The sequence below is a fragment of the Ochlerotatus camptorhynchus genome, unplaced genomic scaffold, assembly GCF_037179485.1.
Source record: "Ochlerotatus camptorhynchus isolate MF236.1 unplaced genomic scaffold, CSIRO-AGI_Acam_v1.1 ptg000329l, whole genome shotgun sequence".
NCBI lineage: Eukaryota > Metazoa > Arthropoda > Insecta > Diptera > Culicidae > Ochlerotatus > Ochlerotatus camptorhynchus.
In genome coordinates, this window is record NW_027040817.1 from 2,328,137 (window position 1) to 2,353,721 (window position 25,585).

The 25,585-nt window shown below is 39.6% G+C and overlaps 1 protein-coding gene across 1 annotated transcript; it reads left to right on the forward strand.

Annotated features, from left to right (window-relative positions):
• The first annotated feature begins 1,758 nt into the window (after positions 1–1,758).
• LOC135708280 (uncharacterized) lies at positions 1,759–4,908 on the forward strand. Its single transcript, XM_065230280.1, has one exon. It carries the CDS (start codon positions 1,759–1,761, stop codon positions 4,906–4,908), a length of 3,150 nt encoding a protein of 1,049 aa, XP_065086352.1.
• The last annotated feature ends 20,677 nt before the right edge of the window (positions 4,909–25,585 follow it).

Here is a 25,585-nt window from a genome sequence, read left to right on the forward strand (position 1 = left end):
AAAGTTTCCGACAATTTTACGAGGCAGAACAATTTTCGATTCAATTTAGCAGCATATCTTTAATGGGGGATAATTAATTTTAGTTGACATTACCGAAATATTATCGGAGAATGATTAATTTTGCGCAAAATGGAAGTTAAAGTTATTTGAGTAATTATTTGGCTGAGTGCCATGTGAAGGAACTATTAATTAGAGTTTGTTTTGAAGAGACCGACTCACCAGCTGTTTTGTATAGTTTTATCAATATAAGTCTCAAGTTAGGTATGAATTTTTGTTCAGTTTTCCATACATTTTTCCCGACCAACTTTCAAGTTCTCCCGCAAATCCACACCATAATCGAATTGGTTAAAATTTGGTACACTTGTGGTGACTCCAGTAAAGATCGATCGGCAGAGGAGAGTAGGGTGTTTTCAAGTTGATCCGCACTAATCGACATCTATGTTATGTTAGTTTTCCCTCGAATTATGTATTTATTTATTTATTTATTTATTTATTTTATTACTGGTCACTTATTATATTTTTAAATATTTTCTTCGACACATTAAAATCATACTGTACAAAAACTTCATTTAAACGGTGACCGAATGACCGAAGAGGGTGCGATTCGAAGGAAGCCGATTGAAATCATTGTGCCAGTTTGGTCTAGGAGGGACGTTGATTTGAAGGACAAACCTGGAAAAACATGAGGCAAATTTACTCATCGCTGAGTTCCTGCACTTTATGTGATTTATGAGTTAACTAAACTCAAATCTGAGTCGTTCTCATTCGCCGTGTATATGTAGGCATTTTACCTCAGGAGTGCATTATGGGCTGTTCTCCCATACTTGGCAAGCTCGTTGTTAGGACTTAGGAGGGAGATAGATCGAGCAAACAATCACATCGAAATACGGCAGGGAGACCCGAACAACAGCCTGTTCAATGGATTAATGAAAATGCTGAGGTTTTGACAGAACTATGCTGTGGCTACCACAGTATTTTACATATAATAGTCCAAATACAGTAGTGCCAAAAGCATGCTGTGGTGGGCTCAAAACTTGACCATCTAAATTGATCAATTGCTTATCGTGCAGAAAACACAAAATAATTTCATGATTTCAGAGTTGTCAAGTCAATTATGAGTTTGGTACGATACTTTAGTTAATAAGCTACCGAACGAAGGCAATGCGAACGCGTGATATAAAGGTTGCACAAAAACAAGAAGCAGTGTTAGACTTTTGACAATATCTCAACGATTGGTTCCTCTTTATCCAATCTTACGGTACGTACATAAAGGTGAATAAATTTGGAAGCCATCAGTAATAACAACATTCCGTTTGGTGCTAAACTGCGCTAGATTAAGAAATACTAAAAAGTTACGAATGACCCAAAGTGACTATAATAAAAAAAAAGTCTAAAGGGCTGAACACAATGATAGCGGCATAGCGGCATGCGCATATTTTACAATACACTGAAATCCGTTTGCAACCCACAATGAGCGTGTTGCGGCAAAAGCGGCATTGTACTAAAACGCGTTTTTTTTAACATTTTGGAAAAACGCGGTGCGGTTGAGCGGCAACCTGAGAAGTGCTCAATGTTTTCAGATTTATTTTTTGTAATTTTGAATTAACCAGAAACTTCAAGACGTGAACCAAATAATCATCAAGGTAGTAAGTAAGTAGTCAGAAAAATGATGGCCGCATCCGGACATGTTCTTGGTACCCCCGAGGAAGTGGTCAGATCGTTTTTGAACCAACACCGTCATGCGACACATCAAATTACATGAGTGTTGGTCTGCGAGAACAGTACCATCAGTTCATGGAGGAATACATCCGATTAGGGCATATGACGAAGATAGAGGAAACGGCTGATCTCGAAAAACGATGCTATCTGCCACATCATCCGGTAATTAAGGAGGCCAGCACCACAACTAAGGTCCGTGTGGTATTCGACGCGTCATGCAAGACGTCGTCCGGCGTTTCGCTCAATGACGCTCTGCTGGTGGGACCGATTGTACAGGAGGACTTACGATCTATCATGCTCCGGAGCCGCGTCAAGATAATCATGCTGGTAGCCGATGTAGAGAAGATGTTCCGGCAAAACTTTGTTCTACAGGTGGATAGGCCACTCCAATGCATTCTATGGCGTTTCGATCCGTCGGAGCCCGTCTGCGTGTTCGAGCTCATCACCGTCACATATGGGACAAAATCAGCGCCATTTCTCGCAACCCGTACATTGAATCAGCTGGCAGTGGACGAGGAAACCAATTACCCGTTGGCTGCAAGGGCAACCACCGAGGATACCTATATGGATGACGTCATCACGGGAGCAGATACCATAGAAAAGGCACGGGAGCTTCGGAAACAGCTCGATGAAATGATGTCAAGGGGAGGATTTCGGCTACGGAAATGGGCATCCAACCGTCCGGAGGTTTTGGAGGGAGTCCCAGAGGAAAATCTGGCGATCCCAAGCTCAGATGGGATAAACCTGGATCCAGACCCAATAGTCAAAACGCTAGGTTTGACCTGGATACCGAACACCGACCAACTGAAGTTCCAGTTCGATATTCCACCTTGGTCATCAGAACAATATCCATCCAAACGACAAGTCCTTTCAGTGATTGCCACACTCTTTGATCCTTTAGGACTTCTCGGCGCTGCTATCACCACAGCCAAGGTCATAATGCAGCTTCTGTGGAAGATAAGGAACGAGCAAGATCAGACATTGGATTGGGACCAGCCATTGCCTTCAACGGTGGGTGAGATGTGGAGAAAATACTACGACCAACTTCCTCTACTGAACGAGGTTCGAATCGATCGTTGTGTGGTCATTCCAGATGCAGAATTGATCGAGATTCATTGCTTTTCTGATGCTTCGAACAAGGCATTTGGTGCCTGTGTTTACGTACGGAGTCAAGATACAGAAGGCAGGATTAAGGTTCAGCTGTTATCCTCAAAATCCAAAGTGGCACCATTGAAGACGCAGTCCATACCAAGGTTGGAGCTGTGTGGTGCGCTTCTGTCGGCGCAGTTGTATGAAAAGGTTCGTGACGCAATCAGGATTCCCGCTCAGACGTTCTTCTGGGTCGATTCAACCTGTGTTCTGCGATGGATTCAAGCATCTCCAAACGTCTGGAGTACTTACGTCGGTAATAGAGTAGCAAAAATCCAGACTATCACCGAACCATCACAATGGCAACACGTTCCTGGCAAGGAGAATCCGGCGGATTTGATCTCCAGAGGAATTTCACCGAAGGACATCGTCGAAAATATCTTCTGGTGGGAGGGACCAGGTTTGTTGAAAGGGAATCCGGAGGAATGGCCTCATCCACCGAGTGAACTTTCTATGGAGGAAGTAGAGCAGGAAAGACGACGAACAACGATTGCTTGTGCAGTTACGGGGTATGCGGAGTTTAACGAATGGTTTTTGGGGAAGTATGAATCCTATACGAACCTCATTCGCCGAACTGCATACCGGCTGCGGCTAATGCGGCTACTGCAGAAAGAACCGAAAAACAGAGTTTCAACGGGCCTTTTGTCAACTAACGAGCTTAAGGAGGCAGAGTTCGTTCTACTTCGTCGCGTTCAGAAAGAAGTTTTCGCCGATGAATGGAAGGCACTTTCCAAGGGAGAAGCTATACCCAGGAAGTCTCCACTTAGATGGTTCAATCCGTATATTGCCGAGGATCAAGTCATCAGAGTTGGTGGACGGCTTGGGCACTCTGCTGAACGACATGATACGAAGCATCCGATAGTTCTTCCTGCGCGGCATAAACTTACCCGGATGATCCTCCAGCATTATCATCTGCAACTTCTTCACGCTGGTGCTCAATTGCTACTTGGTGCTGTTCGCTTACGGTTCTGGCCACTAGGTGGAAGAAACGTCGCTAGGAACATCGTCCACCAATGTATGAAGTGTTTTCGTGCCAAACCTTCACCAGTTCAACAGTTCATGGGGGAGCCGCCAGCACCACGAGTCACCGTGTCAAGGCCATTCTCGCAGACCGGTGTGGATTATTTTGGACCATTGTACGTAAGACTTGCACCCCGACGACCGGTAGTCAAGGTTTACGTAGCAATTTTCGTGTGTCTCTGCACGAAGGCAGTTCAGTTAGAGCTGGTGACTGACCTGAGCACTGATCGGTTCCTGCAAGCTTTACGTCGTTTCATCGGCAGACGAGGAAAATGTCAGGATATTTATTCCGACAATGGGACCAACTTCGTTGGAGCGAAAAGCAAGATGCAGGAGTTCTTAAAGCTGATTAGGAGTTCGGACCATTGCGAGAAGATTGTGAAGGAATGTGCTGAGGAAGGAATCCAATGGCATTTCAATCCACCCAGTGCTCCACATTTTGGAGGACTGTGGGAGGCGGCTGTTCGATCTGCCAAAAATCACCTTCTCAAGGTTGTTGGAGAAACTACGGCATCGGCAGAGGATCTCAATACGCTGCTTGTCCAAGTTGAAGCATGCCTCAACTCGAGACCACTCACAGCAATGTCCGATGATCCCAATGACTTGGAACCTCTTACACCAGCTCATTTTCTGATTGGTTCCTCATTACAAGCCCTGCCTGAACCGAACGTGGAGGATGTACCTATGAATCGTCTGAAACACTGGCAGTTGATGCAGCGGCTGCTGCAAGACTTCTGGAAACGATGGCGAAGGGAGTATTTGAGCCAGTTACAAGGAAGAATCAAGCGCTGGAAGCCACCGGTTAAGGTCGAGGTAGGAAGACTGGTAGTAGTACGCGATGAAAATCTACCTCCAATGAAATGGAAGATGGGGCGGATTCAACAGCTTCATCCAGGTGACGATGGAGTATTACGTGTAGTCACACTCAAAACGGCGACTGGAATGTTGAAACGTCCGGTGGAAAAGTTGTGTTTCTTGCCGGTTTCTGATACAACCACGAATCAGCAGTCGTCAGTTTAGATCAGCATCCTTTCCCTTCCTTTCCTTCCGAAGAGGATTTTGTTTCTTTTCAGAAATTAGGAGAATTTCAGGGTGGGTGAGGATGTTTACGAGTAGAATCATTCTCACCCCATCGAACTACAACCATGGCATCAGCTGTGAGCCCGCAATCGCAACAATAGGCTGCAGATATATGTATATTTATCACCATTGTCCCACGCGCTCAGCAACAACAGCAGTTGACCAACAGAACCACCGAGAGGAGAAACTAAAGCAGGGTCTTGCTTCGGTGGTAATGACGTCACCCGTATGATACTGCAGTGGGAATAATAATGCGGAAGATAACGGTTGATAAGAGAGCGGGAGCAAACTCTCATTTGGGCCCGAGAGAAGACATCGCATAGGTAGCGATCGCGGTCAGACGATGACCTTTTTTTATTATATACGGTAGAAACCTATCGACCACCGACCGTGTGTGGAGTCCGCGCGGGCAATTTTAATCTGTTTTTGTGTGTTAGAATTTAAGCCAATGTTTAGTTTTAAGGAATAAAAATCGTTGTTATTGTTTAAATAAATGTAGTGATGTAACTGTGGTTTCCATAATTCGTCGCGTGTGTAATTTAAGTGAAGAAAAAGGCCCTGTATGCAACTATAGGATAGCTGCTACATTCTTTGCATCTCCATCCACCGGCGAGTGTTGGGGAGCTTTCCAACAACCCACATCGAAGGCAGAGGTAATTTGGTTCCCCAACAATGAGAATTAAAAAATATGACCATTTTTGTCCATATTTAGTTCTGAAGACCACGTTGGCCAGATCCGGACGCGTTCTGGATACCCCCGGAGAAGTTAAACTTGGACCTACATCCTCATTTGACACATCAAACTACATGAGAATTCAAAAATAAGAACATTGGTGACCATATTAAGTACTGAGGACCACGCTGGCCAGACATGTTCCGGGTGCTCCCGGGGAGTTTCATAAATTTCCCGAAATTTTCCTGAGGCCAATGGAGTTCTTAGAAATTCTTTTCAGAACTACTCTGAAGATCTCCTCAGAACTACTCTGAAGTTCTCGTCAGAACTACTCTGAAGTTCTCCTTAAACTACTCTAGATCTTACATGAAGTTTTTAACATTTTCCTGAAATGTACGAAGTTGTCTGAATAATCTCTTGAAGATCTTTGAACTTTCCCGATATTCGGAATTTCTCTTAAGATATCGTTATTCCCCAAAGTTCTTTAAACTTCTCAATAAATTAGAGTTCTCTGGACTTCCCTAAAATTCATGAAGCTTTCCTTAAGCTCTCGAAGTTTTCCTAATATTCATAATTCTTCTACGAAGAGCTCTCGATATTTCCCCACGATTAATGGTACTTCTTCAAAGTGTTCCTAATTTTTTTGAAGTTAATGCAAATTCACAGACGATTACTGAACTTTGAAGAATTTCAAAGCCCCTTGGATATTTTTACAAGATTGATCAATTATTCAGAAGACCTTCTACTGATCAACTATTCAATCAGATAATCCCTCACATATTTCTTCCCTATGTCAGCGAAATCAGAGATTATTCAAATAACCGTATGACTTCATAACGATTTGCTAGTTTGAAGATCTCTAACTGATTGGAAGTGCATGAACTGACTCTGCTTATCAACAAAACCATACGAAAATCATGATAGTGTATACAATTTCCGATAAACGTGTACTTTTCAAAGATATCACAAAGCTCCATGATTAAAAGTATGTAAAAAGCTATTAATACAAGCGGTCTGATTATGTGCTGTATTACGGTGCTTTACGTGTTTTTCTTAATCCGAAATTAGTCCGCCCATTAAGTCAGTCGCCCAAACTCAAAATTACAATCAAAATTATCCCATTTTCGTGGTTTGTTTACGTACAGCATGCAGCACAAGAAGACAAATAAATAGATTTTGCGTGCATGCATTGTGGGTAGGAATGCGGCAAAGCGGCAGCGGTACAGCGTTTAGCGCAATTTTAGAACATTGCGCGTTTGCCGCTGTACCGCCCTTAAATGCGGGTTGTGCTTAATAGGCCGAAAATGGGGTAGTTAACCCTATATAGTGTAATTGTGCGTGAGCTCAAAGTTATGTCGTTTTCGTTTTTGCGGTGTAGCTACACCGGTGCTACACTGCCGTATACTGAAATAATTTAAGGTGTAGATATAGGATGCACCTTTGTTTACAAACAAATGATGTTGAACTGTAAAAGATTCGCGCTTATTCCTGCTTACACTACACCGGTGCTACACCGCAAAAACGAAAACGACATTAGAAAAATCGTTGTTGATTCAGGTTGCCGTGGGAGCGATGACATCATAGCCGTATTGAGACAAGGCCAACAAATCATTTGTTTTGGTATGGAGCCCACGTACGTTTTGATATAGCAAAACGTGAAGGTAGACAAACCCAAGATCGATGGTCAAACAGAAGAAGAAATAGGTGCGTTTTGCGGGTTTCGAAAATGTATAGTGTGTTGATCATTGACAGCAATAGAATTCTCCGTACGGCTGAGAACTTTTGTGGAAATCGAATTGATGGAAAATAATTCCTTTTTGCCATGTCGGGGTTAGTTTCTTGAGATGCAAGCTGATACCGATTTTGAACGAAACAAATTTTGGTTGTTCCAGAGTTTTCCCTTTCGGAACAAGTTGTAAGTGGACCCTACACGATTGCTTTTATTGACAATAATCGTATTGTCAATACATTCAATATTGACGTCAATACATCGGTATTGACAATATTTCTGTATTCACATCATCAATATTTTTGTCAATTCTATTCTATTCTATTATATTCTAGCACTATTTTATAATGTAATCTTCGAAATTCAATCGGTTTTAAACCCTGCCAGGGGCCACCTACCATCTTTTCGGGCCGTTCAATAAGGCGTCACAAAACCGTCCGATGGGCTGTATATAATATTGACATTTTCGAATCGAGATTTGGCTAGGTACCCCTCAGTACTTACCTTACCAATCAGGCTAAGGCCTTGTTGTCCTCTGCTGTCCGAAGAAGTCGTCTCCACTCTACTCGATCCATGGCCACAGTTCGCCAGCCTCGTAGTCTGCGAAGGGTCCGCAGGTCACCTTCTACTTGGTCGATCCACCTTGCCCGCTGCGCGCCTCTTCTTCTTGTTCCTGTTGGGTCGCTTTCTAGAACCATTTTCACTGGGTCGTCGTGCGGCATTCTTACGACGTGCCCAGCCCACCGTAGTCGCCCAATTTTTGTAATGTGGACGATGGATGGTTCTCCCAGCAGCTGGTGCAATTCGTGGTTCATTCGCCTCCTCCACGTTCCGTCATCCATCTGCACTCCACCGTAGATGGTACGCAACACCTTCCGTTCGAAAACACCAAGGGCGCGTTGGTCCTCCACGAGCATAGTCCAGGTCTCGTGGCCGTAAAGGACCACCGGTCTAATCAGCGTCTTGTAGACAGTCAACTTCGTGCGGCGGCGAATTTTATTCGACCGGAGCGTCCTCCGGAGTCCAAAGTAGGCACGATTCCCTGCTATAATGCGTCTTTGAATTTCTCTGCTGGTATCATTTTCGGCGGTCACCAGTGAGCCCAAATACACGAACTCCTCAGTACCCAACGCTGAAATTTTCAGAAGTACTATTTTATAAGGTAATCTTCAAAATACAACCAGTTTTAGACCCCGCCAGGGCCCGCCTACCCTCTTTTCGAGCCGTTGAATATGGCGTCACTAAAACGCTTGATGGGCTGTATATCACATTGATGTCAATGAAAAGCATTGGTGTATTCAGCAAAGTTGTATATTTTAGTGATGTCAACAATTTCTTAGAACATGATAAATTGATCAAATTTGAAAAAAGCACTAATTAACTTAAAAAACCAATTTTAAGGTAGTCTTAAAAGAAAATCAATTATAGCTCTACAGAGTTATGATGTAGAAATTTGGTGTCTTTAGCAAATGTTCATGAAATCAACTGCTCTGCAACTTTGTCCAAGACATGGAACCATTATCTCGTAACTGGAAAAAGTTAGAATTTGGATGTGTAATACTAGCTTAAATATTATTCAGGTGTGTATTTCAAAAGATGCGAGTTATAATTTTGAGCAACTTCTCCCAATACACCCAGTCTCTAAAACGTCGAAAAAGGGTAGAAAATATTTTTGACCGTCTTTATTCATATTCGTGCCACTGTGCGTCGTCCGGATTGATGTCTTTAGTTCCTTTGGCTGTATTTTCCTGCTGCGCTGGTGGATTAGGAATTTTGTTCACGGCTTGGACGTTTCCTCGAATCTGTTGATAACTGATTCCTAGGAATTCATGCGGTTGTTTGAGCCGGTGTTCGTTGTAAGATTATTTTGATGTTAGTAGTGTTGAGTGCTATTTCCTTCCTTAATTCACCCAGAGCTCTGCTTTGTTCTTCGGCCATCAACTGCATTACAGTGTTTGTGGATGAAATAGCCAGATGAAAACTAGCATTAGAGATCATTTTCGCGAACAGCTGGTAACAGAAAGCAATTGTATCACGAATGGATGATGTCTGATGAACACATTTCAGATGAAAAGAACGCGGGCACAATCAAAACAAACCGACTCGATTGCTGCTTCTGTGTTTGATTTCCTTCATGAGGATATCACAGATTTTGGGAAAAACCACCTCAGGAACCATCAAGAATCGTTGTTATTCAAATGACACCTATGCAGCGTTAGAAGATGTGCCCGATTTGTTGTAAAAACCACACGCGTTTTTCCGAAAAACGCATGAAAAATGCAAATTAGCACTGAGAAAAAACACATACCAATCGAATTGTTTACCTTTACAATACACAAGATTGATAATGCAAAAATAAACTCTAAGAACAATGCAAAATGCCAAAAAAAAAAAAACAAAGCATTTTGGAACCGGAAATCTCAGCGGTGATTATTAGCTAAATTTGGCAAAGTAAAACTCGCATACATAATGCGTGAGATTTGTGTTTTTGAGTATTTCCCAACAGGTGTTTGGATACGAAATACTGCAAACAAAAATCGCCAGTTTCTCATTGATTGTTGGTAGCACCACATGGCGGTTTCTAAACGCTGGTGGTTGATATTGTTAGCTTATTATTGATTTGGGAAATGAATATCATACTCTGTGTCTTTATATTTAATTCCAACAGTTAATTGAAACTGGCATTAGTCACTGAATGCTCTAGTTTATTAAATTCTTCATTATTCTAAATAAGTGGATTCCCATCCTTTTCCAAGCTAACCATTTTGTATTCTTAGTCTGCACCTCAATTGTCCCGCAAAGCCCACTTATAACAATACCATCTGACAATGACCTCCTTTACATGCACCTTGGCTTACCTTTGTATATGCATTCAGTGTAGAATTGCACAAAACGGACCGGTTCCCATGTTTTTGCTGCACTCAAGTGTCATCCATTTGTTATCCTCTTACACTACAGACGTGTTACTCCCCCTTCTGGTTAGTGGTTGGCACTCTGTTCACCGTCCTGGAAATATGATGATGACGATGTTGTTATTGTTGTGTGCACCGCCCCGGGTACATAACGTAACGTTAATGTGTCCCACTTCCCACTTCTGGTAGGGAGCGTTTTAGGGAGTGTTAAAAAGCCACTCAAGTGTGTGCATCTTTCAGATGAAGCTGTACAATTTACCACTTCATTTACATCACCTCTTTCTCGGATGATGTTGGGTTTTGTCTAGTGGAAATCTATTGCGGTGTGGGTTCGCACCTGTAGTGATTGTTCTGAGTATCATGAATAAATCTTCAAAGTTAGGGTTTTAACAATCGTTAATGTTTAATATTTACATCATCGTAATGTATTCATTTGCTTAAGATGTGCTGCATAATTTCATTAACCCAACCAAAGGTACACAACGTAATTATCCAGTGTGATATCAGATCACGAATCTCGTGTAGCATTAAATAAACCTGCCCCTCCGAAAAAGGGTGGAAATTCATTACCGGGCGAGTGACATTTCTTGTAACTAGGTATTTCTGCTCACGTAAAAAGCTACTGAATTCATTAGCAGCAGCAGCTAAATCCTCTGCCCACAACGAGCATGTTGGTTGACGATGTGATATCATGATCCAGTGGCAATTATTACCTTACCAAATTTTACCCGCTCCGGCTTATTTGTCCAAATCAGATAAGAAGCAACCAAAGAGGATGTGGCATTTTTATGGCCTATGTCTGAATTTGGGCAAAAGCGTTGCTCTCCGCGCCTCGTACTCATACTTGGGTTCGTCTAATAAAGTTAATTACAAAACTTTTTTGCCTTGTCTTATCCAGTTCGGCTGTTCATAGTCATGCCTCCCGCTCTCATGCCCGGAATGGACCTGAATGTTGATGAATGTATGCTTCGCAATTTTCCATCATAGAAAAAAGGGTGAAACTGTGATGTGTTCGTTTGCACATAGGAAAACGAATTTTCCACTTGGCTGGATGGTGTCAGGGATAACTGTTATGTAAGGCAATTTTCGGTTATGTTTGGTTGATGACCGAAACGGATTGTGTTTGTTAATTCAGCCGACAAACGATTTAAGTTTGAACTTGACAGCCCATCAGCACAGATGAGATGTTTTATGGTTGGTAAACTATCGAGTATGATGATTCGAACACATTTTTCTCATTGAACGGAGGCCCTTTTCCAGTACAGTAACTTATCTTAACCCTTTTGGCAACTGAAATCACATCGCGAAAATTATTCGCATTCCTTTGAACGACAGCTTACAGACCAAAGCCATAGAGAGTTCTCCTGATTGCTTGGTTCTTTGTACTTTTAATTTTGTACCCATTCCTGAATTAATTGTTCGTACATCCATATCCAGGGGGGTTCTACTGATGGAAGTTGTGATGATTGGGAGTAACATTTTTACATAGACATGCAATGACGTGTGCAGTTAATAGCGTAAAGATATCGACACGAATGAGAATGAAAATAATCTTAAAAAAAACTACCTGATTAACCACTCTTGACTGTACATATCATTGTCGTACCGGAAAATTCGTCTGTTTTTCATTGATTCAAATCCAATCAAACATCATGATATAAATGAAGTTTTATTCTCATCGTGAGATAAAAAAAATAACAGCATGTATAACTTTCTTATTTTATGTTCTACTGGAGTACTGTCTTGAGCAAACATTTTGAAGAATTGTTGTTCTGTTGCTTCATTAGTATGGAATTTTTTACTCTAGGAAAAAGTACTCATTATCTTCAAAATCTATAAAAGTGATTTTCACTATACAGTGCTTTTCCGATTTTGTCAGCTCCCAATTTTGTCAGCTTTTTTCCCGATTATGTCAGCCTGCAGATTTCACTAAATTTTTAAGTTTTTAAACATGAATTCTCAAACTCTATGCTATGACTAAATAATTGTTATTCTTACACTTCGCAGTAATGTGAATGTTAGGGGAAGCGGGGGTAAAATGTACATACGGGTTATAATTAACAATTGATGATTTTAAGTACTTTTTCATTCAAATATCAATCAATTCAACGCACAGGTCTTTCATCCAATGTACCGTCTAGATTTTAATTCATTTACTGTTATATAATATGATCCTACTAGGAATTATGAGTTTGGAAACGCTGTTTGCTGCAAAATCATTTTTACAACGGAAAATTTGTTTCTTATTTTTGCAATTGTAATAAAAGCATTGCTTTATTGTCAGCAACATTTATTCTAAGAAAATAAAAAAAATTACATTACATATTTCATTGAATTGTACATAAAAGTTTTGATTGACTTTCAATTTTCAAGAGATTTCGTTATCGCAAACTCTCGAATTCAACGGAGATAAATAACATCGTCAATTGAAAGGGACAATGCTTCAACCTAATCAGCCCTATCAGCTATTTGTTTTGGATTATCGGAGAGGCAGTTTGGATTCCGGAAAGGGAGATCAACGGTGGATGCAATTCGGACAATGGTCGAGAGAGCCGAGAAGGCGTCCAAACAGAAGCGAAGAGGAGATCGATATTGCACCGTGATAACGATTGGCGTCAAGAATGCGTTCAACAGCGCAGCTGAAAAGCCATTGCTAAAGCGCTGCATAGAATGAGGGTCCCTGACTACCTGTGCAGGATTCTGAGGAGTTACTTCCAGAGTCTGGTTCTGGTCTACGAGACAGATATGGGACAGGGATCGATTATTATCACAACGGGAGTTCCACAAGGCTCCATCCTTGGTCTAACGCACGCTTTTGCCTCGAAACGCGTGGGAGTGATGAATGATGACCGGCTAAACTTCAACAGCCACTTCGAATATGTTTGTGAGAATGCTTGAAAGGCCATCAACACAATAGCTAGAATCATGCTGAACAACTCTATTCCTAGCAATATCAAGAGGCGTCTTCTGGCTGGATACTGAGGTATGGATGTCCAGTTTGGTTTGCAGCACTGGAAACGAAGCAGAACCAAAGGAAACTGAGCAGTACGTTCCGGTTCATGGCCATGCGAGTCGTGACTGCGTACAGAACCATTTTATCGGAAGCAGTATGCGCTATCGCCGGAATGATCCCTATCGGCATCGCAGAGGACAGCGAGTTTTACAGTCGGCGAGAAGCCGGTAGAGTACGGAAGGTGGTGAAAGTGGAGTCTTTGGCAATGTGGCAATATGAGTGGAAAGCGGTGGATAACGGTAGATGGACACATAGGTTATTACCGATTCTTTCGACCTAGGTGAACAGAAAACACGAAGAAGTCAACCACCACCGGACGCAGTTACTGTCTGGCGACGGCTGCCCCAGGAAATACCTGCATCGGTTCGGACACGCAGTGTCACCTCTCTGTCCGGAGTGTGGCAACGTGGAGGAAACGCCTGTTCTCAACGTGGAGAATGTCGTCGATGAAATGTGTCCAGAGGAAGGCACTTGGAATGGAGCGAGAATCAGCGATCGGGCAACGCCAGCTAGCACTGAGAGTATGAGAAGTGCCAGTCTCTCGAAGTAGTCACTTCAGCGTGGTCCCGGGGGGATCCAGGCAGAAGAGAGAGAGAGAGAGAGAGAGAGAGAGAGAGAGTAAGGAACGGGCTTTAGTGGAGCTACACTACCCGAGCAAAGGATAATACCAAATTGATAACAAGATGTGATACCCGGTTATCAAGATTTGATAACAGGGGTCAACCCTGGCGTAGTGGTTAACATCCATGCCTCTCACGCCAAAGTCACGAGTTCAAATCTCACCCCGGACAAGTCACGAATGACCCAAGAGTGTTAAAGTGACTATAATAATAATAGTAAAAAAAAAGATTTGATAACTGAACATGTAATTATTGTGGTTTTATAAACAGCCAACATAACAACAATTATAACAAAAGAATACACCTTGGATATCAGAAAAATAACTGATTTAGTTATCATTGAACACATCTTGATAACGAATCCTGTGATCCATGCAAATGTTTTCAACAAATTTCAAATCATTTAATCGATTTGGTATTAAAGGGTTACACTGATAACTGAAATATGATTGGCAGGGTTTTGTTTAACCATGCGGATTATATTTGAAGTTTTGAACTTACCTTTCATTATTTCATATTCTTCAATGATAACAACGGATAAGAAAATTAGTCGAGGTTGATAACTAAATTAGTTATGCGATAAAAAGTGAAAACAAAATGATATCTGGAATATCAAGGCTTGTTTTCAAGGTGATATCAGATTGTTATTTTACTTTGCTAGGGTAGGCAGCTAGTGGATATCACCCCGTGTCATTTTCAATACAGGTCTGGCTTTTTGATCCCCCCCTCAATTTTCTCTGCTTTGGAAGTTGATACATATTCTATTATCGTCAAAGGAAAATTAATTCAATAATTATAATTGTTTGATGGTTAAGAAGAGTTTTTTACAAATAATAGCCATATGTAGGACAAAGTGGGATAAAACGCACCCTTACGTTTAATGACCAACAGCGGTTTTCTCTCGTACTATTAAAATACTTATTGATATAAATAATTTAGATGACTGTTCTGCATCTCTGCAGTGACTATGGGTGAAACTCTATTAAATTTGTTTTGAAAAACATATAAATAAGCGCTGTTGGTCATATTATCCCATAGCACCCCGTACGTTATAAGGATTTAATTATTCTGTAATAGTTTTGACCAAAAAAAAAATAATATGAATTTTTTTCCCGATTTTGTCAGTTTCCCGTTTGTGTCAGCCAAAAATTTGAGAAGGAGCTGACAAAATTGAGAAAGAACTGTACTGATAAAGTAAAATTTCCGTTTAAAATTTCAAATCATTACCGACTAAGCTGATTTTTTTAATATTTTAAAGTTCACTGGGAATGTTTTTTGGCAGCTATCAAATTCGTATGACTAAATATGTGCGTTGACTAATTTCAAAATTCACAAAAATCTACATGACCTGTGATAAGACCATCCTCATTCTCAGAATTCCTTTCTTCGAGCCACTTTCACTAGATTTGTAAGCCATGCAATTTTCCAGAACCAATAAACCAATTGCACCATTCTATATGCATCGGTGCGATGCATATAGAATGGTGCAATGGATGTATGGTGCATACGGTTCCACGCTAGTAAGAAGTTCGAATTACAACCTCCGTGCATCCTGGGATTTCAAGTATATGTATAATTGAGTAGTGTTAAGGCTAGAACAAATTTCAATTTGAAATAAAATTTATTCGATAAACTACACGTCGTAGTTTAAGAGTGATGACTTCCAAGAATATTAACATAGCACTGAAATGGCGACAACACGGCCTAATCCAGCAATCCGACAGTAAGGATGTAAGGAACCTCGAAGTTCCGCACGAGAAGCTAATTTTGGGTAAACATGAAAAACCTAATTTTTATTTTCATATAACATTTTTAACTAGGGGAATTTACGTATTCTCGTCAATCTAAGCAGCTTCCGCACTTCTATTAGCATTTTCTCAGTGTCACGCACGCATATGATGTGTCTGTTTGTTTACATTCATCTGCTGCTAGCTATTCTATCCATTCCAATCAACAAAACTGTCCAAAACGGTTTGAAAACGTTTTTAAGGCGCTACAAACTTCTCAGGTGAGTGTGACTATTGTCGGCAGCCTCTTTTACTTCGGCAACCTTTCCGTTTAAACTGCGTGTAAACCAGCTGTTCTATTATCGGCAACTCGAAATCAGCCGTATTTTGATGTGCTTATGTTTCTTTTGCATAAACACCTGGCATAACAGGTTTGCTCAGTCGTCAAAATGTATTAGGATTGAAGCTGAAAAACTAAGGAATCGTTTTAATACATTCAGCGCAGTGTTTTAGTGAGAAAATACATCGAAATTAACGTTTAAATTGTGGTTGCCGAAAACAGTCGATGGTTGCCGAAGCCATCATTTACCCTATTTCAGCTATGACTTCATCAGCATGTTACATAGAATTGTCGAGTTCGGCTTCGAACAACCGGCTCACGAGGGAATAACGAAACGGATGGCGGTAGAAAACTTCCGGACGTTGCACGCGTTGAACTTCATTCGAAGGGAGCAAAATCACAAATGGTGTCGTCGTGGAAATATAATACACTGGCATTTTTTTCATCCAACTCAGAGCTATTTTCACTCAACGCAAGCTGTGTAGTTAGTTACTCAGCGTTGAGTAAATTAGGCCTACAAAATTTCCACTTTGTTTTTACTCATCTTTAAGGAATATACATGTTACTCAACCGTTGAGCTAAAATTAACCATAATAACACATTGATTTTTACCCAATGGGATACTATAACGGTTTTACTTAATTTTAGGTTGTTTAAACTCAAGCTTTGAGTAATTTTCATTTTCTGCACAGGCAATCACTATTTGTCTAGGAATCGTCATCATCATTGGTAATAGTTTGTTGTGATGTAAGGTGCTCGTTAGTCTAGTTCAACCGGTTTTTCTTACTGAGCGGAAGGTCGATGGTTTTATCCCAAGCCGCATAGGGTCTCATCATTTGTCTACCAGCTATCAAAATATCGTAAGATCGCAAGAAAACAATACATTATATCAAAACTACGATCACATCTCTTACGAAGGTGAATCCTGATCCAAAACAGCAAAAAATAAATTTAAATATTACATGCAAGAGGATGCACTTCAATCAAGCTACGACACGTTTCTACCAAAAAAAAAATCAATGAACATTTGAATAAGATCAGCTTTCAGCTATTTGACGTAGCTTTTTCATGATGTCAGAATATGAGCGTTGTACAGCATTTAAATCAATTTTACGAACGCAACTTTTGATTCGGTTTATCAGCTGATTACAATTTTTGGCCCTCCAATTGTTTTTGTACACCAACGAACTCATATTTACAAAAAAAAAACTTCAATTGGGCGACACTCAGGCAAGTTTGTTGGATTGCGGTGTTTTGGTACATACGGTATATTTTGATTTTTCAAGAAGATTAGTGTTTTCTTAGCATAATGCGATGATGCTTTATCTGTCTAAAACACGTAGTTTCCGTCTGCAAAAACTCTCTCTACAATGTCGCATTTAAGGTCATTGTAGACAGCTGTAGTCCGGGAGTTAGAAGGTGATAGCTTTATTGCAGATCCAGCAACCCATTTCAGAATGTCTGGAGAGTGACGCCTATTCCGAGGTTACTTTCACTCACAATAAGCCCCGCATGTATGCATCACCGTTATCAAATGGATATTGTTTATATAGGGTTGAGAACTACTTCGGCCTAATCTCCCATTTTGGGCCTATCGAGTAGATAACTTCAAATAAATCCATGATTTCAGAGTTAACAAGTCAATTATGTGTTTGGTACGATACTTTAGTTAATAAGCTACCGAACGAAGTCAATGCGAACGCGTGGTATGAAGGTTTGCACCCATTATTCCCAAAAACAAAAGAAGCGCTCCAAACAAATCAATTTTTATCTTCATCCGATAGGCCGAAGTAAATTCAATGGTGTTTCAATTGCGTTTCAATGCGTTAGGCCGAGTTTAAAATCCGTAGGCCGAGTTTGGCGTCAAGAAGCAGTGTTGGACTTTTGACAATATCTCAACGATTGGTTTCTTGTTTTCAAATCTTACGGTACGTACGGAAAGGTAAATTTATTTGGAAGCCATCAGTAATAATAACATTCCGTTTGGTGCTAAACTGAACTAGATTAAGAAAAACTACGTGCGGGTTATGCTTAATGGGCCGGAAATGGGGTAGTTAACCCTATACACACTTCCAGGTTCGAAAATATTTTTTTCAAACCTGGCATGTAATTAATTTAATTTTGATATTTAATTTTTTTTTAATAATTGGAAAGCCATATTCGTGTTTGATGGGGTTTGCTCTGCTGTGTGAGAGCCGAAAGAGGAGAGTGCTGTTTTTAACACCGGTTGAAGATGTAGCGGCAGCATATCTATTGGAGCTCTTTGAAATCATCGTGATGTCATGGATTCCTTTGCAACATATCGGGTGAGATCTTTCCTTTATTTTTCTCGTAATCCCATTTTATTGGTAGTGATGTTAATTATACATCACACTTTACACTTTACAGTTACATCCTTACATTATTAGTAATTAGAGATAAAAATATATATTTGCTTAATATAACCTTAAAATTTCAGTGTTACATCCACTTGATATTGTGAGCTGAGGAAATATAGAACTGCATCTTATTATATGTAAACTAATTATTATTTTCATTTCAGAATATCAACTATTTAATCTATATTAGTTTATATTCATTTTATTTCATATTTAATGTTTTGATATATTTCATTTCTTCACAACAAAAATTTTCATTATATAAATAAATACTGGGTTGGGAGGGAGCATCAGAGTATCATTTGACCTGGGACTGGACGATGGAGTGGTATGACAACCGGAGTCTAGGAGGGAATAAACACTATCATTTTTTATCCTACCGATTCGATTGTGGTGGTGTGAATTCTACTTCAACAGTTTCAGTGAGATTGACGCACCCTTCTTCACAAACCATCCTGTAGGAAGCTTAATAAGTATTGCGAATTGTGTTATTCGATTTGTTTGATCGTATCGTTGGAAGGAGATTCTTAAATTCCCGTGGATTTCGTGTAAGTGTCTCTGCTTACAGGTCCGCACCTCCGTTTTTAGGCACTTCATACAGCGATATTGTGAATTCAGATCGGTAGCTCAAATTGATCTTGCTATTAAGTGGAGCTGCATACAAGACAAGATCTTTGAAGGGATGGTGGCTACCTTACATACATACAAAACACGTAGTTTCCGTTTGTGTAATATTTTTGAAGAAAATTTTCTTCAAACATTGATTTTGGTACACTTCTTGGTTGATAGCCAAACCGCTAGGCTTGAACCATGGCTTAGAAATTCCACTCTCCGATATGGCGATGTACAGCATCACTTTATGTTCAAACTGGTGTTTGAACTTGAATCTTACATTTGGAGATGTTGTACAACTCTTATCTGAATAATATCGATCATTTCCAGAAATGTGAGATTTTGAGAGAGGAAAGTAACTTTCATCACCCAAAACGAGACATTTGTCTGAGTAATTTCTTGTCATCCAACGGCAATGGGTTGTCAACTTCGAAATAAGTTGATCGGTGTATTCTGGAGCTATGGATTTCTTTCGACAAATTATTCCTATCCTTTTCATCGTTTTACAGACGTGAGGTTGGGTGCACTTGAACTTTTTCGCGGCGTCCCGCTGACTTATCGAACCTTTTTTGTTGAAGTATTGTGTAGCGATAGAAGTACTTTTTTGTTAATTATTTTGCCTGGTTTTCCACTACCCCTCTTCCAAACTGTTGTCAAGGATGCCAAAATACGATAAACAGTAGAAATTGGTACATTCTCTGATTTGAAATGATCAACCATAAACTTTTTCCCAAGATTTTGCTGTGTTTTGAAGAGCTGAACAATGCGCTCACGAAGTGCTTCTTGCTTTGATGGTATTTTGAACACAAATGAAACAACACAAAAATAAAAATAAAAATCTATAGCTCTTTGGAGAGAGAGAGAGAGAGAGCATTGATTTCCATAAGCTGTCTCTTGTTTGTGGACATTTGTGGTTTGGTATGAGAGAGTTGAAGCTGTTCTTATATTTTAGTTATCACCAGTTATTCCTTCCATACCAGGCCTGAACATACTCATTACAGCTAAAATACTACTTTTCAAAATTATGAAACTATGAGATATTATTAAAATAATTTTTATATGTTAGATGCAAGAAGAGCAGGTAAAGTTTGTGTATGACACCTGAAACCAGTCAATTTTGCTTTCAGAGGGTCACAAATAGCTATTTTAGCTGTAATGAGTAATCGTCATGAATGAGTACTATTCGTTATAGCTAATCGCTAATTGTGACACTCTCGAAGCAAAATTGACAGATTGTATGTATCATACACAAAATTTACCTCCGCTTCTTGTATTTTACACACACAAATTATTATTATAATATCTCATAGTTTCATAGTTTCGAAAAATAGTATTTTAGCTGTAATGATTATGTTCAGGCCTGTTTCATACTTTCACATGATTGCAAGAACGTGGCCGGCGCTGTTATTGATCTTTAAAATATGGAGTCTCTGAAGCTTGTACCTTGAGAACGGGCTCACTCTCACTCTCAACCATATTCAGTCGATTAATTGTGCAATTTTATTGACTCTGATCAATCACAAAGTAGCAACCATTTGATATGTTCTGTCAGTCTAAGCTAAGTTAAGCTCCTAAAACTCCAGTAAAATACTCCAAGTGTGTAATGTTTGTGTCTTGTTTTACTTGCAGTTTTTGGAAGATATAATGATATTAAAAAGTTAGGATTTTGTATTTAAAAACTTTGATTGAATTTGTTTTATTTTCTAGTTTTATCGTGATTTGCAGACAGAGGTTGCAATATATTTTGTATTTTTCCTATAATATTTAGGCATCTTTACAGATCATTTAAAACAATAAGCAATGTTTTTTTTTCGTTTTTGAGTTATATTTTTATGAAGTTATCAAGTTTTGAGTTTCGCTCAATACTCCTATACAACTAGACTACCAAGCGTCTCCATTTATTTATAGCGACTTTAACATGGTCACGACGCATGGTAGTTAAGTCACATAGCAGTATTAAGCGAATACTCAAAACTTGATATCTTCAAAAAAATATAACTCAAAAACGAAAAAAAAACATCGGTGTTATATTAATACGTTGCGTAAAAAAACCAAAATTTTCAAGCAAAAATATAATAAAACATATTACGCACAAACCATGAAAATTAAAAATATTATATAGATATAATATTATAATAAATAATTTTGAGGAAAAATATAAAAATATTAAAAAAATTGTAATGAAAACATTGATTGTATTTGTGACAAAAAAAATACATTTATAATATTTTGCGATAAGGAACAAAACTACAATTTTTTACGAAATTCTGAGAACATCTTTATCGTTTTTCTATGGAATGGCCGTAAATATATAAATACAGTTATTTCAAGGATTTTCTAATATGTTGGCGCATAAGTCCCTTTGGTGATTACTTTTTTGATATGTAAGATCCTAATCATCATGAACAACTTTCTCGAAAATAACATAGATTAGCATTCTAGACATTTTTGTGATATCTTACTTACGTAATTGATTCAAATAGCAGTTATTATGATCCCTGACACCTTTCCCCATTACACACACTAAATTTTTTCTACCGAGCTCGGCTGTGCAAATCTCGGCAATAATAAGCTTCACTGAGATCTCAGCAAAAGTGACATTTGATTACTGAGTCTCGGATAATGCTTAGCTGAATCTCAACAAACAAATGAAATGTTTGCTGAGATCTTAGTAAAACTTTTTTTTGCCGAGATTTGCACAGCCGAGCTCGGTAGAAAAAAACTAAGTGTGCATATATGGCTTAAATTGGTTATATTCTCCAGTTCTATTTTTTGTACGGTGTTCCCATTCATTCAACGCCTTGTGCGTCACTCTTAATGATTGGAATACAGATGTTCATCTAAGTTTTTACCTTTTGCCTGTAGAGGAACACCACGGGGTATTATTACCAACGGCCTTGCTTCTCGTATTTTTCAAAGACCAACTGATATGAACAGTTTTCCAAATTGGCTCAGCTAGTAATTCTGGTTGACCCTGTGAATTAGTTTTGAAAAACACATTGGTCATAACTACGTGACACGAAATACCTCCCCCCCCACAACAATTTATGGTATGACAAATCTTCGTTGTGAACTTAACTTTATTATTTTTGAAGCACAGGAAAAGGGTTGAGCATTGGTTTTGTGATTTAACGAAATGTTTATTTTTGTGAAATGAATACGAACATCTTCGCTTATCATACCCCCTTGCGACGCCTATGTTACCTTGTATGAAGAGCGGCGATTACGGTCACCACATCTCATTTGGTATTTATGAAACTGGTTTCTCTAGCGGAAACGACGGTACTCATTCCCATTTTGAACATCCCGGAAGTGTACCTTAGGCTGGATTTTCTTTTTATAGGGGAAAAGGCTTAAGATCAACACCAGCTATACGTGTGTTCCATAAATGGGGAAATCCTAATACGGCATATGAAACCATGCACAACAAAGAGGGGGAAACCGTTTGGCAGAGACAAAGCAAGCTAGGATTAAATCAAATATCTTGGGGCTGTTTAACATCGGCTGTCCTAAATGCCTTTCCGTCGCACATGGGAGATCAGAGGCGGAAAAGTTTTTGCATTTGCAAAAAGACCGGGCGCTGGAAAGTGAAACAAGTCGTTCTCAGACGGCGAGGGATCAAGGTTTGTAATCGTAATCTGTCTGATGGCCGGAGGGGAAATGCCATCCCGTACACTGAATGGGGCTGAAACATTAAGGAGCTAAGTGGAATCTTTTTAGGGGGACAAATTGGTGGGCTGTGTTTAAGATGAATATTCCAGCCAGAAGCATGATTACTGTATGTATAAAAGATAGCAGAGTGACACTTGGACATTATTGCGAAAAAAAATTGCGGATTTATTTTAAAATTCATCACCCTATTACCTGCATGAGCAGTAGACTGATGCAAAATTTGACTTTTTTGCTCCACAGTGCTTAAATGGTTTCAAATCGGGTTGTGATTAGCCTCCAAAAGTTACAACTCATTTGGTTAGAAACAGACGTCGCACAAACCATTTGAAGTTTACATGTAAATTACTATGGGACATAGTAGCCATAATTTTTGTGTCCTATTCAACGCCCCAGAAACACCAATGTTGCCTGCTGAGCAGTTGATTGAGCTTGATCATAAGACATCAGTGCATTGAACCATTGATAACTTTCGATCCTTGCATTTAATCAAAAAATGGTCTTCAGCAAAGTTGTAGCTGGAAAAATTTTCTACAAGTAAAATTGAAAGTTTTTGAAGCAGACCGATATTGTGAATTATTAGATAGACATGAACAAAAATATTGGTTTTACCATAGTAATTCCCATACAAACTTCAAATGGTTTGTGCCATCTCAGTTTCTCACCAAATGGGTTCAAATTTTGAGAGGTTAGTTAGGATCAGATTTGAAATCGTTTAAGTATTGTGGAGCGAAAATTTCAAATTTTGCATCACTCTAATGAGCAGCCATCGAGAAAGTTGTGTAATCCTAGTCCGTTACTATTTGTAGTAATTTGGTCCAGCGCCAACGTTCACAAAGCAGATTATCGAATTTACATAGTAGATAGAAGTATCAAAACAGGCCAGTGGCTCAGATTTGTGTTACTGAAACTGCACCCCATAAAACTAATAAGCTTTCTAGCAGAGGAAGATTCACCTGCGGTTATCTGAGGTATGGTGTGTACCTATGTACAACGCTACTCATCCCTTTCATGCCATTGCATGGACATGGAATAATGGAAATTATTGCAAGTGTCATTTGGAACATCTTCAAATTCTTTCAGTGCAATATGGAACCAAGTTAATATCGATAATGGTAATCAATAGTTGCGTCATTTGATGCAGGTCCTTTATGGATCAAAACATATGTTCTGGATCTGTATCTACCGTAAAAAAATATATCATATTGAAGGCCGACGCTCATGGTTGTAGGAGGAAAAGTTAAGGTCAATATTTCAAAAACAAAAAACAACCATTCAATCAATTCTGTCAAAACAAATTCTCCCATGCCCATTATTTGAAGAGCTCCTTTCTCAATCGAATCTCATCGTCACTGTTGCTCTTAGGCCACCGTCACTCTTGCATCACAACAAGCTACGAACGACGATCGTTCAAGCCTGGGTACATGAAGCCATTCAAATTAAATTACGTCTCCGAAAGCAGTTAACGGTTTTTTGAAGTGTTACTTCTGACTAGGGATCGGGTGCTACTCAATTTTCTGCGAAAAAAAAAACTTACTGCTGCGGAATATCACTTTCATTTCCAAAGAGACGTAAAAGAGCATTTTAGATCGTGCATTTCATTCTTCTTGTGCTCAATTACCAAACGTTAACAGACGAGTGGTTAGACACGAACACCGTGACCTCAGCGGACTTGGTTCGATTCTAGTCTGCTCTGTTTTTATAGCATTATCATCACCCATTCAAAGGTGGCACCCGAGGCGAACCGCCCCCCTCGTCTTTACCACGGTACTCAGCACTACAAAGCCACTCCCATGCTTATTGGATTTTTCCGGGGGGGGGGGGGGGGGATGTGCTGTCAAATCAGCCTACTGATCATTCTTGTATGAAACTGGCTCCAAACGTAAACAATCGCTGTAGGTTTCTTATGGCTTGTTTACGTTTGGAACCAGTTATGCGAGGCATGCGAGGTAGGCCACGATTGTTCGTATTTGACAGCCACCTCCCCCCCCCCCCTTGATATTTCCATACCTTCACGCAAAGTTCCTGCAGCACTACGACTTCAAAATAGATTAGTCGATCACGCAGTTCCATGTTCCGAGTTTCCAATCGTAGTCCTTTTAACGTCGCCTAGGTCATTGTCGATTGTAGCGATTCGTAATTACTTCTATATTATTTGCCTTTTTATTGGTGACTTGTTAGGCCTGTTCTAACTCCCTGACTCACCGGAGAACCATCGACAGCTTTGTTTGGAGTCCTACTCTGCTACATGGATGATGATTAGCCACCCTTAACTTGGGCACATACGCTTAAATAGGCAGTGACCTCCAAACAGTCGTAAAGCCTAATGTTCAGCCTACATTTTTTTTTTCAAGACGGGTTTTCCCTACACTCGAAGTTTTCCAAGTAGGACTGTTTGAATAAATTGTGTGCCAAAACAAATACGTCCTTGTCAAAAATTACACTTGCTTCCAAATGACTATGTGCAAATTTTCATCCAAATCGAAGATTATTTGCGCATGATATCGGCTTTCCGCCATGCTGAGTGAACCCCCACACAACGTGACTGTCTCGCGCAGACAGCAGCAGGCAGTAGCTGGCAGCAGGCTTGCTTCCACTCACTTGCTATAAAATCATGATTTTCTGAATTTTGAAATCATTAGATGTTATAATTATATTTTGTACTTGTTAGATACAAGAAAAGGTTGAAAGGCAAGTGTTTGACACATGAAACCTGTCAAATTTGCTTTCAGATAGTCACAATCAACGATTTTACGACTCGCGAGCGCTCACTCTGAGTGAACGCTCATGAATTATAAGATCGATGATTGTAACACTCTGGTAGCGAAATTGACAGTTTTTATGAGTCAAACACTTGCCTTTCAACCTCTTCTTGTATCTAACAAGTACAAAATATCATTATTACATCTAATGATTTCAAAATTCAGGAAATCATTTTTTTATA

What these genes read in the sequence shown, in the direction of transcription:
- LOC135708280 (XM_065230280.1), top strand. Translation starts at nt 1,759, where the DNA reads ATGAGTGTTGGTCTGCGAGAACAGTACCATCAGTTCATGGAGGAATAC.